The sequence below is a fragment of a genome (genome assembly GCF_019968985.1).
Source record: "MAG: Porospora cf. gigantea B chromosome Unknown PgB_NODE_193_length_29824_cov_255.936_13001-29824, whole genome shotgun sequence".
Taxonomy (NCBI): domain Eukaryota; phylum Apicomplexa; class Conoidasida; order Eugregarinorida; family Porosporidae; genus Porospora; species Porospora cf. gigantea B.
The window spans coordinates 1-16067 of NW_027178769.1; the positions used below are offsets into that span (position 1 = coordinate 1).

Sequence of the window (16067 nt, forward strand, 5' to 3'; positions counted from 1 at the left end):
GCACGAACACATAACATCATTTGATCCACAACACGGCACAGCGCCGAATTCCGTTGTAAATTAGCAAACGAATTGTGAATGTTCAATCGAGTATCGCTGCTCGAATCACTAGACCAGCGCGTAAGCGTAGCCTTGTCGAGGGCTGACAGGGAGCTCTACACCGACGTTCTCAACGCCGCCTTTCGGTGGCTGTCTCAAGCAAAGCAGACAGGGAAGTTGGAGGAGTTCTTCTCGCAGCTGGATAGAGGCATTCCTAGGTTGATTGTGCGCCTGGACGACTTATCGGAGGTCGACGGCACGCTGAGCCAACTGGTGGTGTGGAATCCTTACGTCTATCTCGCGCCAGTCATAGATGCGGTGGCCTCCCTCGTCAAGGAAGCCCGCGGGCTCTCCGACAACCACCCCCTGGTACGGTTTAGTTCGCTTGGCCTCTGCGGGTGGTTGGGCCGTAATCACGTGACACCTCGAGGACTGAACAGCGCACTCTGCAATAGAGTAGTTTGCGTCGAGGGCATCTTGACTCGGGTGTCTTCCGTGAGCCACCGCAACGTACAGAGGGGCTATTCTACAGTCGGGGGTGAGAACACATTCATCAAGCTGTTCCCAGACCCACATTCGGTGGCCCGCGTGCAGCCCGCGGGCGGACCCGTGCCCTTGCATGACCAGGATGGCCGCTCTTTCGAGGTGGATCCCATGTTCTCGCTGTTCAAGGACGCGCAGTTCGCCACTGTGCAGGAAACGCCGGAGTGCGCCCCTCACGGACTTTTGCCGCGATCGGTTGACGTCGTGTTCGAACACGACTTAGTGGACCGTGTGAAACCAGGCAACAGGGTGCGATGCTACGGGGTCTTCAGGACCACACACCATAAGGTAGTTGGGAAGTACAATGGCTACTGTCGGCCGTTGTTGATAGTCAACAACGTGGAGTGTATCGGTTTGCGTGAGGCAGCGCTCTCGCCTAAGGATGTCCGAGAGATCAAGAGCATCGCAGGACGCAAAGACGCGCTGGCCGTGCTGTCTCGTTCGGTCGCCCCCAGCATATTCGGACGCGAGATGGTAAAGCGTGGACTCCTTCTACAACTGGTTGGTGGGGAACCAAAGCACACCAAGGAAGGGACTCGAATTCGCGGCGACATCCACGTCATGCTTATCGGTGACCCTTCTTGCGGCAAAAGCCAAATGTTGCGGTTCGTGCTGAATACTGCGCCGGTGGCGATCTCGACCAGCGGCAAGGGATCATCAGGCGTGGGTCTGACGGCTGCTGTCGTATCAGACCGTGACACGGGCCACAAGCGGCTGGAGGCAGGCGCGACAGTGCTCGCCGACAACGGGTTCGTCTGCATTGACGAGTTCGACAAGATGGGGTCTGACGATCGTGTCGCTATCCACGAGGTCATGGAGCAGCAGACAGTGTCTATCAGCAAGGCTTCTATTCAGGCGAGGCTTAACGCTCGCTGCAGCGTTCTGGCGGCTGCTAACCCGTGTTACGGCGTCTTCGACGAGTCTGTGGACCTGAGGGCGCAGCTCAGCTTTCCCGACTCGCTGCTGTCGCGATTCGATCTCATGTTCGTGGTTCGGGACTCACAGCTCAAGGAGGAGGACAGACGAATCAGTTCCCAAGTTCTCCAACAGCACCAGGGATACAACAAAGGCTCTAAACTCATCGCGTACAGCGGCTATACTCGCGGCATGACTGCTCTGGGTCCCTCGACTGAGGGGGAGACCCACACTGAGGTGTGGGTTGAGGACGCTGACGGCCGCAGAACCACTCTGTCGCATGACTTCCTCAAGAAGTACATCCAGTACGCTAAGAAGAGGCCCGCACCAGTGCTGACGTCCGCGGCCGCCTCCCAGATTGCCGACTTCTACTGTCGGCTGAGGCAGCGCCGAGTGAAGGACCGCAAGTCGGCAGGCGTAAGTCTACCCACGGCACGCACGTTGGAGGCCTGTGTACGTCTGGCCACTGCCCACGCCAAGCTGAAGCTGAAGGATAGCATCACCGTGGTGAGTTCGGCGGTCCTGTCGTACCCAGTCAGACGCGCAGGTAGCGATTCACTTGCTGCGCTACTCCCTGTTTGGAGAGGATCACGCCAACGACGACAGCGAGTCTGAGCTCAGCGATAGCCCTCCACGAAAGCGAGAGCGGACGCCACCCCTGGCTGTGGAGCCGCCAACCAAGCGGCCTGACACGCCGCTGCCAGTGGAGGATGTCAACGAGGACGTACTAACGCACTTCCGGCAAATCGCTGGAAGGGTCCGACGAGGGTGTTCCCAGGACTTCATGGACTTCACACAGTTCCAGAATGAAGTCAACAACTTGTCTGAGAAGCACTACACCAGAGAGGCCTTTGATATGCTGTTGACGGTGATGACGGAGGAGAATAACCTTATGTGGGTCAGTGGGACTCGACACACGCAGGTTGATAGACCAGAAGGTGTTCTTCATGTGACGACAAATGTCGTCCAGGCTCCGCTTTGTCCAATGAGTGTCGTCTCAATACTTAATCAAAAACAATGAAGTTGCCTTCCGACAGCTCTGTGTTGTCCAATGAGTGTCGTCTCAATACTCAATCAAAAACAACGAAGTTGGCCTCTGTGATGTCATCCTCGGCAGCTGCGGTGTCCGGCTTCATCGTCACGTCGAACAGGGAGCCGTGTGAGCGTACAACCCTCAGGTCGGCAGCCGAGGGAGGCAGCTCCGCTTCGACAGGTTGGGTGCAGCAGTTTTTTGGGAAGGGCGTCGACCTCCGAGCTCGGCATCGTTCAGTTCGAGCGGTGATCCTCGACACGACGCTGCCTTCGGAAACGTCAGGGGGGTTCACCAGCTCCAACAAGGCCTGCATGCCAGCAGGGGTTGTCAAGTCCGCGGAGAGGAATGCTCGGTACAAGTCCACGCACTTGCTTCGTGGGCACTCTGAGGTGAGCGCGGTAATCGGCAGTATCAGGCGTCTCCGTTTTATGGCATCAGCCACTTCCGAGGCACGCACTGCTACATCATCGGGGATTCCACAAGCGCGGGCGCAGAGCACTCCGTAGGAGCTGGAAGCTATTCCGGGTTCCACGGCGTACTTAAACTGGAGGTCGTCGCCCTCACCGTTCAACTCCGCCTTCATATAAAACACGTCTACCGGTTGCGCTGGATAGATCTTGACCAGGTCCAGCGATACTACCTCCTGGAAATGAGTGGTCAACAGGCAACGCGGAACGGACGGCATGGACCCGATATAATTGATGAGAGCTGCCAGTAGCCCAATACCACAGCAGCTGGCCGTACCCTTTCCGAACTCGTCAATGAGGAGCAGGGTTGACCCCGTAAGACTTCGGAGGAGTTGGCTTACACGGACAAGGGCTGTTGAGAAGAACGAATTGTTCTCGATGGTCGCTGTCTCACGAATTTCCATAACTGATACGATAGCGTCAACCAACCCGATCGTGGCCGATTCAGCAGGAACGAAAGATCCCAGGTGCGCGAGGTAAACGGCGATGGCAGCGGTTTTCAAGAAAACGCTCTTGCCGCTGCCATTTGGGCCCGTGATCAGATGGCACTGGCTCTGGGACATGTCCAGGTCATTGGGGATGAAGCATGAGCTATCGAGAGAGGACATCACCTCGTATACCGGATGACGGGCCTGCACCAGACGGAGGGTGGGCTCTGCGACCAGCGTGGGGCGGCACCAGCGCATGTCAACAGCCGTCTTGGCCAAGGCAGAGTGCACGTCGTACTCAGCCGCGACGGCGACGCCTTCACTGATGGCGCCTGAAAATTTGGCCAGCCGTTGCTGCATGTCACGCAGAAGACGGGTCTCCAGCGTCTGCTTTTCTAGAAGAATGGCGTCAACAACGTTGTCGTAGTCATGAAGCAGTGGCGCCTTGAAAAAGGCCATGCCGTCCTTCTCAAACTCAAAGGACCAGCTTGCGTGCGGAACCGCCACTTCCGTCTCGTTGAACTCCTCAGTCAGTTGAAAGGCGAGAAAAGACCCCAGGGAGGGCATCCAGACCGCCATCGGCTGACCCTGCGGAACGAAAAGTGTTGTAGTGTCCGATATAAGGGCCATCCAGATCTGTTGAAAAGGCCCTTGGGTCCCACCTCTCCTACTAGGGCCTCCAGCTCGCCATCGGTGTTTTTCCATTTACAGTATGCTTCGAGGAGCTCTGGGTGTGTTTCCGGCTTGATGGAAGGTGTCTCACGACGCAGGGACTCCTGGATGTCGAGGTCGGCCAAGACCTGTCGAGCAGCCTTCACTTGCGGGACCACGTCACTGAGTCGCTGGGCGAAAGGCAGACGCACAGCGGACCGAGACATGAGGTCCTCCAGTTCGATCAGCGCCTCCACGACTCCAATCAGCGACGTGAAGTCGTATACCTTCACTATAGGCTGCAGCTTCAGCTTCGAGAGCACCGGCTCCACGTTTGAGAGCCGGCGCGACAGCCGCTTGAAGCTGTAGTAGACTTCGCCGTTGTCACTGTCAACCAGCTGCGCCACTGTATGCAGCCGGTGTTCGATGGCCCCGAGAGTCTTCAGAGGCAACTTCACCCAGCGCTTGAGAACCGCGGCACTAATCTTGGGGGCGCAAAGGTTTTGCTGGAAGAGACTCAGCACTGTAGGACGCTCTCGCATTTGCTTCTCGTCGGAGAACATGCCTATATCCGTTGCAGTGGACACGTCCACGCTCATGTAGTCGCCAATCTTAAGCTCGGCGATCTGGTCCATACTGAAGGCGGCAGACTCCAAAGACCGCCTAGCGTAGGCGACCACGCCTCCAAGCGCCGCAACCGCGTCCGTTCTGCTCAAGTCCAGTCGACTTTTCAATGCTGCCTGCCGTTGAACTGCAGAGGCGCCAACATTGGAACTGAAGTTCAGTAACGCGTGCACCGCGTTGGAGAAGAGGAAATCAGCTGCTGGCCGAAGAGTAAGCGTTGCTTGTGCTGTCGCGTCGACGACGGCGCGAACGTGCCCCTTGATCTGCGCTTTGGCTGCTGCTGAGATCACGATGGTGAATTCCCCCTCAGCCCGTCGGGCGGCGAACTGGATCACGTTCGCGAGCACCGCTGGCTGTTGACCAGCGCCTCGAGACTCACACAGTAGGGGTACTCCGTGCACTCGAAGCGATCGTCGTCGCACCACAATGCGACGCCAAGCCTCTCTGTGAAGTGAAGACCGAGTGCTAGGCCAGGCATCATGTATGTGTACAGCGAAGACTGAGTCTTCTATGAGTGGGAAACAGTCTTCTACAGTCACAGCGAGACAAGAGTGGGAAGGAATTTTTGGTCACATCTGTAGACATTAGTCAGAAATACGTCATTCTGCTCGCCATGACACCATACGACGGCAATTTCCACGGGTCTGCCGGGCACCCCAACATCGAAAGAGCCAAGGTCACGATCGAGGACTCCTGCAAGACCATAATTCCGTTCACCATCAGAGTGTACAACGTCCTTAACTGCACGCTGCACTTAGACAAGACGACGGGCAGATGGAGGGGCCAGAAGGTTCACAAGAGCGAGAAGGGTGCACCCCCAGATATTCGAGAGATGGAGCAGCGGCTCGCTGAGATGCTGCTTTCAGACTTGGAGATCGAGCTCCAAGGTGGGGACCTCTATGTACGTAACCTGGACCACGAGCTGCTCTTCGTGCAGGAAGCACACGGGCAGAAATAACTAAATGTGGGTAAGTGACGCCCTGCTTGCATTCTGTGAACAAAACCGTCTCCAAGAGAGGCCTACAGGGCCAAGCGACTTGCTCCTACATTGCAGAAGCCACCTGCTACTGTGTTGGAACACCACTTGGGAGTTGCGTTCGGCTCCAGATAATGAGCGAGAGGCCCTCCTGGCCATGTCAGTCGTGGAAGAGTACGCAGGAAACAGTGGGACCTCCTCTGAGGAGGGGGTGTCTTTTGGCGAACCGAGTACTCCCCAATTCGATTTCGTCCTTCGCGTCGTGGCCTCCGATCTGTTGCTCGACTGGACGAACAGACCAAAAGGAGTGGACCGTGTTTGCATCACTCTCCGAACGCTGATCTTCGATGCAGAGCACGTCGAGATCTGCTACGACGAAGCCGAGTCCTACGGGCTGAAATGGAGGGCGTCCTTGGCATTGATCGATACGCTTAAGGAGCTACAGCCTACGAACCACTTCACGCCGCTGACATCCTTCCCAACAGTAGATTCGCTGCTTAACGCGTCCCAGCTGAGCGTGATGGTAATGCAAGGCGTCCTGCCGTTCCTCTGCGAGGCCTTTGGCCTTCCTGCAGTGCCGTTAACGCAGCCTTTCTATCAAGGCCTTCTTCCCACGCAGGCTGCCGAGGCAGGAGTAATTGTATCCATGGATGTGTATCATGACGAGCCGCCCGCAGACTTGGTTACCAGCCGTTTCGTTCGAGATTATAAGGTCGTGAGGGTGCTGGGATCCGGAGGATTCGGATCGGTTTCCCTTTGCGTGAAGGGTGCCGAGGTGGACTCACGAGATCCAGACAAGCTTTTCGCTGTGAAGACCATCCGCTTACCGTCATCCAACAAGGCTGCCTGGTCTCTGGTACTACGCGAGGCGAAAATCGCAGCTACGCTGGCGCATGGGCTGATCGTTCGATACTACAGTGCCTGGGTCGAATGTATGGCTTTCAGCGTTCCCGCTAGGCTCTCTACAACCTTGAGTCGGATGCTCCAGACCAGCCACTCAAGTCCAACTCCCGACGAGGACTGCGGAATGACGCTGTACCTGGCCATGGAGTACGTCCGTGGCTCCACGCTCTACGACGTCATCGAAACTCGCGAGGTGTTCAAGCAGCCAGCCGTTATCTGGCACTTCTTCGAAATGATTGTCACAGCGCTGGACTTCCTTCATAAACGGAGCTTCATCCACCGCGACCTGAAACCGGAGAATGTTTTTGTGCTGTGGAAAGCAGACGCCAGTGCAAAGGAGGTTGACCTCCTAGACTGCCAGCTGAAGATCGGCGACTTCGGGCTTTCAACCGTCCTCGGCGACCGAGACAGCCTCGACTGCCACGTGAAGGGAAAGTTCCACCTGAGTGGCGGCATGGGCACTCGGTTCTATGCGGCCCCCGAGCAGGAGAAGGGAGGCTGGTACGGCCCCAACGCTGACGTCTACTCCTTCGGCGTTCTGTTCTTCGAACTGTGGCATGAGCCCTTCAAAACCAGCATGGAACGCTCATGCGTGTTGATCGACCTTCTCGAGCGAGGCCTCTTCCCTGAGAGCTTCTCGAAGCGCGTGCCGAGCTACGTTGTGGATCTGATACGATGCATGGTCAGTCGCGACGCCAACTCGAGACCTACAGCTTCCGACCTCCTGACGTTCCCTTGGAACAGTCAAGTGCGAGCGCCTGGGTCGTTTCCGAAGATCGGAGAGATGCTAAGCCAGCCAGAGCTCACCGTGCACAAGAAGCGCGTTCTGGAGCGGTGAGCAGCCCTTGACTTCGAACTCAGGGTTCTCTCCATGGAGACATCCGCCTGTGCGCCGCAGACTACGCCGCCTTCAGGTAATCTGGACTTCGTCCTGTCCCTATTCGAGGAGGTTAACGCAATGTACGTGCAGACCACGCTAAAGTACCTTGGGTGCGACCAGACAACACGGCTGATGTCTCAACAAGGAGCCGTCGTTCGACCTGCACCCTCTCTTTTCTCCGCTCTGAGAGACGACGCAGCAGGGATGTCTATGCCTACGGAGGGTTACCTCTACACGCAGGGGTTCGTCGCCGAGCACCTGCACCTGGCCTGCTCGCTGCGGTACGTCGACTGCGGCGCCGAGGCCGCCTACGCGGCCGCGAATATTGTACGTCTAGCGTGTCGGAGCAGTTCCGCCACGCTGTACTTGGCCGGACCCTCGTGCGAGCTGACTAAGCTTTTGGTAAGGGACTTGCAACCGATTGAGATGGCCGGGTCGACCAGTGACGACTTCGAGGGCGTTTTTTTTTGGCTGGCCGGTCGGTCCGCTCGTATGCCGTCATGCGTCAACCTGAACACTTTACAAACGAATTCGGACGTGTTTGTCGTTGGTGGGCTGCTGCAGTCGGAAGTTGCCATTGAAGCGGGATTTGAGATGCGGTGCACCGCTCATCCGGAGCCGGAGAGGACGGTGGTGTCAGTTCTCCACGACAAAGACGCGGAACGGACTGCACACGCTCTTTGCCTGCACTTAAGTCGGCGAGGCCTGCTGAACGAGCGGCGGTTCATCAGCAAGAAGAAAAGAGGTGGGATTGCGGGCCGCCATTAACCAGCTGTACGGAATGGCTGTCTGATAGAAGTCCGCGTCGACGGCAACGGCCGACCAAGTTACCGCTGTAATATAAACCTACAGGAAAGAGTGGGGGTCTATTCATGATGAGATGCAGGTATTCCTTGATGTAGAAGGGTGTGTAGGATTCGTCACAGACATCCTTACCTCGTCTTGTTGACTTCATTCAAGAGCTTGTGATTGATCATAGAGGATCCGATTTGCATCTTGACCAGAATCATCATTTCAGTATTAGGAACGTGGTAGTCGTAATCCGGATCATATGTTGCAGACTCCTGCGCGAAGGTTCCTATGAAAGCGTTCAGCCGCTTGTTTGGAAGTGTCGGAGCAGGCATAGGCTCCTTGGCTGACGACTCCTTGGCTGACGACTCCAGGTTCTCTCCTGAGGTTTGACCAGCTCGGTTGAACTGCACTGCCTTTGGGTTGAAGTTCATGGTCGACTTGCGAACCATCTTGAAAGAGCCGTGGTACTCTTCACATTCTGAGTCACGGTGTACGCGTCTAACTCACGAGTCAATCGCTGCACGCGTTCGGCGTTGGCGCCACAGAGGCCTGCGCCAGCTACGATCCTCATGCCCGACATTTTGTTTGCTGTGTACTCGCGCATTCGCCTCAGATTCGCGGCGCCCGCACTGCAATCGGGCATTCCTCCAGAGGACAAGACCCGGCGAAATCCGAGGGCATACGCCTGGCCTAGGGCCCGCTTTACGTCAGAGACCTGATCAATGCATCGGTGGAGAGTGCAGGTGTGCTTGCGAAGATCCACGCCCTCTAATAACGCACGCAGCGTCTCCACATCAAGGGATCCGTCTGGAAGCAAAGCACCGAGCACGAATCCGTGGATGTGCTTCTTCCCCAGCACCTTTATGTCCTCCTTCATAATGCGGATGTCATCCTCATCGAGAACGAAATCTCCCTTGCGGTTGCGAATCATCACCACTACTTGGACTGGCGTTTTTTTCAGGAACGCAGCCGTCCAGTCGACGAACCCTGCAGAAGGTGTCAAACCGCCTTCACTAAGAGCGGCGCACAACTCTAAGCGGTCAGCGCCGCCAGCTAAGGCCTTCCGCACTGACTCCGCATTATCAACGCAAACTTCCAAAAGCATTGCTACGTTTTAGTCATTTTCCCAACGTCACGCAAACATTCGCCTCGCACCATAACTTTTCCGATGTCGTCTGAGTCTGTAACCTTCCGAAGCGCGGCCTGCGCAAACCCTCCTGCTGACACAGCCTTCATCCGCATGTGCCGCGACATTGAAGCCCAGTGCAACGCCATCAAGAGGCAGAATCCGACACCCCCCCGCCTGCCCAACAACTGCATTGCCGTCACCAAGTACCGCATCAAAGAGGAGCCCGGCATCCTAACACGTCTTCTCGCCCAGTGGAGGTGGATCACACGAGACTAATCTCGTAACTTTGTAAATGAAAGTAATTCCGAAGTGATCTGTTTAAGGTTTTTTAGGGGCAGGGCAGGATAGCCCATCAGATTAGAGTGATTGTACTGTAAAAAAATGTCATAAAAGACAGATGAACCGCGTAACTTCCGACGGCATCGACGTTAAGAGCCAATTGCAAGCCCAAATAAAGCGGAACGCCGCTCTGGAGGTGAGTATCGTGGTTCTATCCAATCAGGACATGTTGCTGGTCACCGAGCAGCGGTCGAAGCATTATCTAGCCAAGCTCGACGCCATGTGCTTCACCCTGATGAAGCTGGAGAAGGCTCCACAGCTACCCGAGATACCTGGGGCGTCGTGGAGAAACTTCTTACCCTTTGGGTCGGCTAGCCCAATAAAGGGTTCTGCCAGCCCGTCAGTTGATGATTTGGCAGAGGTCCGAAACGAGAACAGGGCGCTGTTGGATGTTATCGCTGCGCAGAACTTGAAGATTGGTGACTGGCGGGCCGACTCGACACACAGAGTCTTTGGAACTCAGAGAGCACAGCCTATCTACTGACCTACGACGTCCTCAGGACGAGGAGAGAGAGAAACGCGAGGCAGAACTCCGAAAGAAGGTCGAAGTCTTAGAAAGTCAAGTCATCGTCGCCGAAACCGAATCAAGCCAACTGCTTCGAAAGCTCACGGAGGTCAAGAGCCTGGTAGAAACAGAAACCCACCGTAGAGGGTTGGTGCAGGCGGAATGCGCAGCCAAGGCAGAGCTGTTAGGTCAGACGGTAAGCGCAATGGTGTCCCGAGTCCGACGACAGCTGAACTTCATCAACGCCGCGAAAAACTACCGATGGAAGTCATTTATGCGGTTTCACTGTATCTACCATATAGTCCACTACATGGGCGTCTCCAATCAGACATTGAGCCCGCAGAAATGCAGCCTCTTGCGGTGGTGGTTGGACGTATCCTGCTTTCTGTCACCGGAAGACCTCCAGGCCATGCCACAGGGCAGCGAGGCAACGACGGTTTGGAAGCAACTGCTCACGTTCGAGGACATAGTTGACGTCATTCCCCAGGCGGTGCGTTCATTCCTTCAGGAGTTGGACCATCACAGCCTTACCGTCAGTGTAAACTTGCAGAAGCTGCAGATGATGCCACACGTTGATGGTCCAGGCGCCGCCCTAATGGCGCTCACCGTGGTGCACTCCACTAGCGCCAACACCGACAAGGTGGAGGCGTTCCTGGTTCCACTCTTTCAGTCCTTCATCGACGACCTGGAGGCCAACTTTGAAACGGACCAGGCCCGTTACTGGGCGGACTGCATCTCGGTCCTAGACTCGCTGGTGACCTCGGCCACCCTATATAGCAGGAGCGAAGCATCTACAGAATTCTGGATGCAGGCTTTCGTTGACAAACTTCGCAGTGTTCACGACCTCCACAAGCAAAAGCTTGTTTCTGTCGAGAATTCGCACGAGCAGGTGCGTGAAGAGTTGAGCCTTGCGGTGTCAGAAGCCACGAAGCAGCTGCGGCTATGTGAAGAGCGCCTTAAAAGATCGAAGGAGCAGGTGGCTGATCTGGAATGCCAGATTCGTTCTTTACAGGATGAGAAGGACGGACTATCGGCGGAGCTAACAGTCATGGACTCCAAGACGAGCACGCTGCAGCAGCAGTTCATCAAACTCGTTGGGGAGCTCGGCCAAACGAACCTCGCCCTGAGCGAAGTGGTATCGCTGCTGTGCGCCGAGTGCACTGCGACAATCTCAGTCAAGGCGGAGCACGCAAGCCTGAAAGAGCGGTTCCAGTTTGTGCGTGACTGAAATGCTTTGCAGGGTTGTACCCTTCGTCGTGTGGTGTTTGGCGGTCGCACCTTACCCTGTAGCTGGTCCCGAACCCGGCGTCCACCACAAACCGCCTCCAAAGTCCAATCCACAAGCAGTTACGTTGGGGGGTAAAGTTGTCGAGGACACAGCGGCGCTCAAGGAGGGGCTAGCGGTCGAGGCGACGGCGGAGAAAGCAGCTGAGGCGGCAGCCGCTGCCGCCAAAGCGGAGCAGGCGGAGGGCGCACGGCAGGCGGAGGAAGTCAAAGCAGCGCTCGGCAACCTCCTTTCGGGGAGTGAGGGCGAAGGAACGCCTTTACTAGGTCCCGATGGAAAGCCTTTACTGGGCCCCGATGGAAAGCCATTACTGGGTCCCGGAAAGCCTTTACTAGGTCCCGATGGAAAGCCCTTACTAGGTCCCGATGGAAAGCCTTTGCTCGGTCCAGGTGGAACGCCTTTACTGGGTCCAGATGGAAAGCCTTTACTAGGTCCCGATGGAAAGCCTCTGCTCGGTCCAGGTGGAACAGATCTGGGTCGTTTGTCAAGCCTCCCTCCCGTTTCGGATTTCAAATCCCAAGTTCTGTTATCTGCTGTGGTGTCCTTGCTCCTGGCTCCCACAGCCTGGTGCATCTTCGTGAGCGAGTGAGACTCCAGACCCTGTGCGACTTAGCGACCCCACCCAACGTCCACTGCACAACGCGACCGTCGTGGGGCAGCTGGTGTTCCTCCTGTCAATTCTCGTAGGTATTTCACATCGTCCACACCCCAGCGATTTCACTTGGTCAGCCCTCTGATCAGTGAGACTGTGTGCTTGTTGTTGAGCTTTGTAGTGGGAGGCCTCTTCTGGACCAACACGCGTATCGCGATCTTCCTCGGCATTTTGTACCCTGCGTGGTTGTCCGTAGCGCTGGTTCTGCTGGCCCTGTCCTGTTTTCTGCCCTTCAGCTTCTCGCCTTTCTTGGTGGGGTTGGTAGCGCTCACGACGGCGTACCTGGCGATGTCCTCTGTGGGGTCGCTAGCCGGTAGTCTGGGAGCAAGTTACCTCTCAGCTGGCTTCTGTCTGTACTTATGGCATGTCTATCAGCAGAACTTTCGACTAGACAGTCTCTCTCTAGATTTCATGAACTTTCCCATTCGCGCGTTGACGTGTGAGCTCCTTACGCCTCCTACACAGCTCCCCTGAAGCCGGCCATGGTCACGCTGGACTTCCTCGGATCACTGGTGCTGGTGTTCACTCTGACTGCTGCGGGACTAGCAATACAAGTCACAAGACGAAGGCAAGTAAAAGACCAAGTAGTGTAGACTGAGGCTGCAAAGTCAAAACTAATTCTTGTCTCGTTCCGATATCATCCTTGACGTAATCGTACAGCGGTATTTTTGTTGGCCGAGACGCGAACGTCTGGCCTTTCGGTAAAAACTGTGCCACTGGGTCCCACGAAGTGTGAGCCCACTCCGTATTACTGACCGCCGTGTGCAATGCGCAGCGCCACGGAGGAGATGAGGATGTCGGAGCCCTCGTTCTCAAAGGCAAGGTAAGTATGCAATAACCAATTTAATTCGTACATTGCCTTCTGTTTTGTCCTGCGAATCATGAGTGGAGAACGTATCTTTTGTCAGGTTCGTTCATACCCTTTGCTGGGCTCTTGTGACGACTCGTCTTTACCCATGCGCTGACTGAGGGCGAGAACTGCTGACTGAAGCCAGCGCCGATGTGACCTCCACCTCTACACGTCCGTCAGTCGTGACAGCGTGTCTGGGATTGGTGCTCTTCCGAGAGCTTCCTCTGGTGACTCCGGTGACTGCGCTGCCTCTTGTATCCACGCTTTCTCCGGTGACAGCAGCAGAGTGCAACTCGGAAGTTCTAGCGGACATCGCGTAGAGCGGTTCCGCCAGTCGTCGACCCATCGTCAGCAGGTGTGGGTCAAGGGCGCCAGGAGGCATGATGTGAGCGTTGCATCTGTTGTCCCGCATTGCTCTTCCCCAAGCAGTGTCAGGGTCGCAACCCACCTGGAAGATTCCGAGTTTAATTTTTGAGGGGTCAGGGACCTCTGGGGAGTACACATTTGAAATGTGGGGTCTGGGGTTGGGTATCGGCTCCATTTGCGCGCTGAGTCACGATTGAGGCACCCCCCCACAATGTAAAGTCCTCTGCCGGTTGCACCTGTGGATCCCAGGCTGAAGGCAACAATGTCAACAGCCAACTATTCGGTGAACGGATACGATCGTGCTTCCATATCTGATCCATCCACGTAGGAATCTGCTCCTTCACGAATAAAGCTCTATCCTTATCGGGGTCCATCAGCAGAACTCCGAGCAGCATTACAATTTCCCGGTGCATCAGCCTCCGGAAAGGCTCCCTAGCCCAGTACAGTTGGTCCTCGAGGTCGTCGAACATCTTCCACGTCTTGGACTTCAGCTGCTTCACCCACGCAGGTGGCACCGGCAACGCGTGGCAACACCAGAAAGCCATCCCAATCTCCAACGGATCCGCCGTCTGCAACGTTTTAAGTCTGTGTTGAAGCTGGAGGCGTCTCACGAGTACTCGACCATTTTCTCGCAGTCGTTGCGTTCCTCCACCAACACAGATACCTCCTCCTCGTCGCCCTCCTGGGGCTCGGCATCGTACAACTCTGCGACTAGAGTGTACACGCAGTAGGCTTCGAAGGTAGATAACGGTGCCTCTCTGTTGGTTTTGAATCTGTGTCCGAAGCCCCCAGCTCCTCACTTAGTTCGGTCCACGTCCATACGGTACATAAAACGCGGCCTGTCCGATCCGGGTCGTTTGCAGAAGGCGCGATGCGCTAACTGCAGCATCTCCACCGCTTGATCGTTGTAGGTAACGTCCCTAGTCCACAACGCGAAGCGGTTGAGGGCGTACGCCCACCGCAGGAGGTTCTCGAAGGTTTGTCCGTCCCCCTCCACGTACTTCTCATGAATGTCGTAGCCGTCGCGAAGACCCCCAAGAACCGGGTGATCATCTGTACTCAAACCCAGTCGCTCAGGTGGCCGGATGAAAACCTGGCTCCACCGCCTACTTCGGCCAACCAAATCCTTCTCGTCCACCCTTGCGCGGCCCAGAACCTCGTGCACCTCCTTTATGAGGGCACGTGCCTTGTAGACGAACTCGATCTGCCTTGTTTCGTTGTAAAGAGTGATTAGGTTGAGGACTCCACATGTGTCGCCAGCCAGGTCTCGTTGACTGTTGTAACGCGAGCCTGAAGGCCGTGGTCGCCAGATTTCAGGCATATCGGTGTCCATGAAACCGTAAACTCGGCTTAGCACCCATTCCATCTGCCCAAGGTTCTGCTTCCGTATAACAGCAGGGTCGATTTCCACCACCGTATCGCTGGTCAGTGACGCCTGGATCTCCAGGGAGACACTACCGGATCTCATGTACGGTAGGAAGCCAGGTTCTCTCGTGTCGGGGTAGACGTGGCGGGGCCCAGCCCGGCTCTCGGCGCTGATCTCGGCGTCTTGAGACTCGTCGGAAGCTATCTTGGACGCCTTCTCCTCGGCGGGCAACCCAGGCTGCTCGTACAGGATTTTCCTCGTCTGGAACTCAGAGGGGGCTTCTGATTTCGGAAGAGCCATGGTTGCTGATTTCTTAGATGCAGCTTCAGAGGGGGCTTCTGATTTCGGAAGAGCCATGGTTTCCGGCTTGGCCGTGACGATCGTTTTTGTTCCAATGCCCTCTGGGAGTGGAGAAGGGGGTGTAGCCGCTGTTCTGACTCCCGTTACCTCCTTGGATGCTGATTGTAGAGATGCGTCTAACGCATGATCTGACGAATTGCTGGAGATGTTAGCACTCATGTCCGGAGAATCCCTAAAATCTCCAGTGATATGAGTGTGCTGTTATTAATCAAGCACACGTACACCTCAGTGAAAACCAAACTAATACTCTTCTAAACGCAAAAGAAACACATGTCTATAGATGCATTGTTCGTTACTGCCAGCGTTATAAAGAATACTCTATCGCTTCATCAGGAAGTCCGGTCCGCGAAGACCGTGCGATTTGCTGCGGGAGTCGGGACGCCATCTCTTCGGACCCTTGCGAGGCCGGGCCGGGTGGTTCTTGCGACTAATTGAACGAGCAATGGACTCAAGTTCGGCATTTAGAAGCTGCCGTGTGTCAACGTCCTCCGCGTCAGCGAGCAGCTGGAGCGCCGCCACAGCCTGGTCGCCATCTATCTTGTTCAAAAGTGTGTCGTGGTCGACCCAACTGGCTCCGACTGCTCCAATAATAAACACACAGGTGGAGAGTTGCATTTGATGTTATACTATTTCTTGAGTCCACATATCTCATTGTGGGGCCACACGGAGTCGTCTGCGCCCTGCAAAGTGAGAGCTGGATCCATAATAAATTGTTTTGCAAACGAACGTTCACTCGAAAGTTGTAGAAATGAACAGTCACTGAGGGTGCAGACGATAAAACATTAGTTCTGTCATCATGTTCTCATGTCTCGAAGAGAGATGATAGATTGGAGTCTACCAGGCTAATTCGGAACTTCTTGACCTACCGAGCGCACTCGTTTGGCCCTGTTCCTTCAGAAAAGCATTGCTCCTTTCCAATTGGGCTACAATGCCTCCTGTTCAGGAACAGGCGCGAATCGGCACG

At 55.7% G+C, this 16067-nt stretch overlaps 9 protein-coding genes across 18 annotated transcripts; 5 read left to right on the forward strand and 4 right to left on the reverse strand.

Annotated features, from left to right (window-relative positions):
• Nucleotides 1–78: 78 nt before the first annotated feature.
• On the forward strand, nucleotides 79–2518 carry KVP17_002512 (uncharacterized protein; the record flags this gene model as incomplete). 2 transcript variants are annotated; one of them, XM_068518835.1, is made up of 3 exons in its annotated part: nucleotides 79–2004; nucleotides 2033–2391; nucleotides 2420–2450. In XM_068518835.1, the coding sequence occupies 3 exons, from the start codon at nucleotides 79–81 to the stop codon at nucleotides 2448–2450; spliced, it is 2316 nt and encodes a 771-aa protein (XP_068377378.1). The 2 variants fall into 2 exon arrangements, with proteins under 2 accessions (XP_068377378.1, XP_068377379.1); XM_068518836.1 differs by having other exon boundaries at nucleotides 2033–2518.
• Nucleotides 2519–2567: 49 nt separating this feature from the next.
• On the reverse strand, nucleotides 2568–5181 carry KVP17_002515 (uncharacterized protein; the record flags this gene model as incomplete). Of its 2 annotated transcripts, none has more annotated exons than XM_068518842.1 (3): nucleotides 2568–4061; nucleotides 4088–5026; nucleotides 5080–5181. In XM_068518842.1, the coding sequence occupies 3 exons, from the start codon at nucleotides 5179–5181 to the stop codon at nucleotides 2568–2570; spliced, it is 2535 nt and encodes an 844-aa protein (XP_068377385.1).
• Nucleotides 5182–5313: 132 nt separating this feature from the next.
• Nucleotides 5314–5658, forward strand: KVP17_002510 (uncharacterized protein; the record flags this gene model as incomplete). Its single annotated transcript, XM_068518833.1, has 1 exon — nucleotides 5314–5658. The coding sequence occupies one exon, from the start codon at nucleotides 5314–5316 to the stop codon at nucleotides 5656–5658; it is 345 nt and encodes a 114-aa protein (XP_068377376.1).
• Nucleotides 5659–5833: 175 nt separating this feature from the next.
• On the forward strand, nucleotides 5834–8227 carry KVP17_002508 (uncharacterized protein; the record flags this gene model as incomplete). 3 transcript variants are annotated; one of them, XM_068518824.1, is made up of 2 exons in its annotated part: nucleotides 5834–7413; nucleotides 7441–8227. In XM_068518824.1, 2 exons carry the CDS (start codon nucleotides 5834–5836, stop codon nucleotides 8225–8227), a joined length of 2367 nt encoding a protein of 788 aa, XP_068377369.1. The 3 variants fall into 3 exon arrangements, with proteins under 3 accessions (XP_068377369.1, XP_068377371.1, XP_068377370.1); XM_068518826.1 differs by lacking the exon at nucleotides 7441–8227 and having other exon boundaries at nucleotides 5834–7417; XM_068518825.1 differs by lacking the exon at nucleotides 5834–7413 and having other exon boundaries at nucleotides 7451–8227.
• A 164-nt stretch (nucleotides 8228–8391) lies between these two features.
• KVP17_002513 (uncharacterized protein) lies at nucleotides 8392–9356 on the reverse strand (the record flags this gene model as incomplete). The annotated part of the gene is made up of 2 exons (XM_068518837.1): nucleotides 8392–8729; nucleotides 8759–9356. The coding sequence occupies 2 exons, from the start codon at nucleotides 9354–9356 to the stop codon at nucleotides 8392–8394; spliced, it is 936 nt and encodes a 311-aa protein (XP_068377380.1).
• Nucleotides 9357–9419: 63 nt separating this feature from the next.
• Nucleotides 9420–9656, forward strand: KVP17_002516 (uncharacterized protein; the record flags this gene model as incomplete). The annotated part of the gene is made up of 1 exon (XM_068518843.1): nucleotides 9420–9656. One exon carries the CDS (start codon nucleotides 9420–9422, stop codon nucleotides 9654–9656), a length of 237 nt encoding a protein of 78 aa, XP_068377386.1.
• A 121-nt stretch (nucleotides 9657–9777) lies between these two features.
• On the forward strand, nucleotides 9778–12754 carry KVP17_002509 (uncharacterized protein; the record flags this gene model as incomplete). Of its 4 annotated transcripts, XM_068518829.1 has the most annotated exons (8): nucleotides 9778–10138; nucleotides 10167–11436; nucleotides 11465–11748; nucleotides 11776–11844; nucleotides 11869–12094; nucleotides 12123–12192; nucleotides 12222–12600; nucleotides 12627–12754. In XM_068518829.1, 8 exons carry the CDS (start codon nucleotides 9778–9780, stop codon nucleotides 12752–12754), a joined length of 2787 nt encoding a protein of 928 aa, XP_068377372.1. The 4 variants fall into 4 exon arrangements, with proteins under 4 accessions (XP_068377372.1, XP_068377375.1, XP_068377374.1 ...); XM_068518832.1 differs by lacking the exons at nucleotides 11465–11748; nucleotides 11776–11844; nucleotides 11869–12094; ... (1 more) ...; nucleotides 12222–12600; nucleotides 12627–12754 and having other exon boundaries at nucleotides 9778–10203; XM_068518831.1 differs by lacking the exons at nucleotides 9778–10138; nucleotides 11465–11748; nucleotides 11776–11844; ... (2 more) ...; nucleotides 12222–12600; nucleotides 12627–12754 and having other exon boundaries at nucleotides 10430–11452.
• Nucleotides 12755–13111: 357 nt separating this feature from the next.
• KVP17_002514 (uncharacterized protein) lies at nucleotides 13112–15262 on the reverse strand (the record flags this gene model as incomplete). 3 transcript variants are annotated; one of them, XM_068518840.1, is made up of 4 exons in its annotated part: nucleotides 13112–13559; nucleotides 13588–13962; nucleotides 13989–14150; nucleotides 14178–15262. In XM_068518840.1, 4 exons carry the CDS (start codon nucleotides 15260–15262, stop codon nucleotides 13112–13114), a joined length of 2070 nt encoding a protein of 689 aa, XP_068377383.1. The 3 variants fall into 3 exon arrangements, with proteins under 3 accessions (XP_068377383.1, XP_068377381.1, XP_068377382.1); XM_068518839.1 differs by lacking the exons at nucleotides 13112–13559; nucleotides 13588–13962 and having other exon boundaries at nucleotides 13985–14150; XM_068518838.1 differs by lacking the exons at nucleotides 13989–14150; nucleotides 14178–15262 and having other exon boundaries at nucleotides 13491–13922.
• A 159-nt stretch (nucleotides 15263–15421) lies between these two features.
• Nucleotides 15422–15718, reverse strand: KVP17_002511 (uncharacterized protein; the record flags this gene model as incomplete). The annotated part of the gene is made up of 1 exon (XM_068518834.1): nucleotides 15422–15718. The coding sequence occupies one exon, from the start codon at nucleotides 15716–15718 to the stop codon at nucleotides 15422–15424; it is 297 nt and encodes a 98-aa protein (XP_068377377.1).
• Nucleotides 15719–16067: the final 349 nt, after the last annotated feature.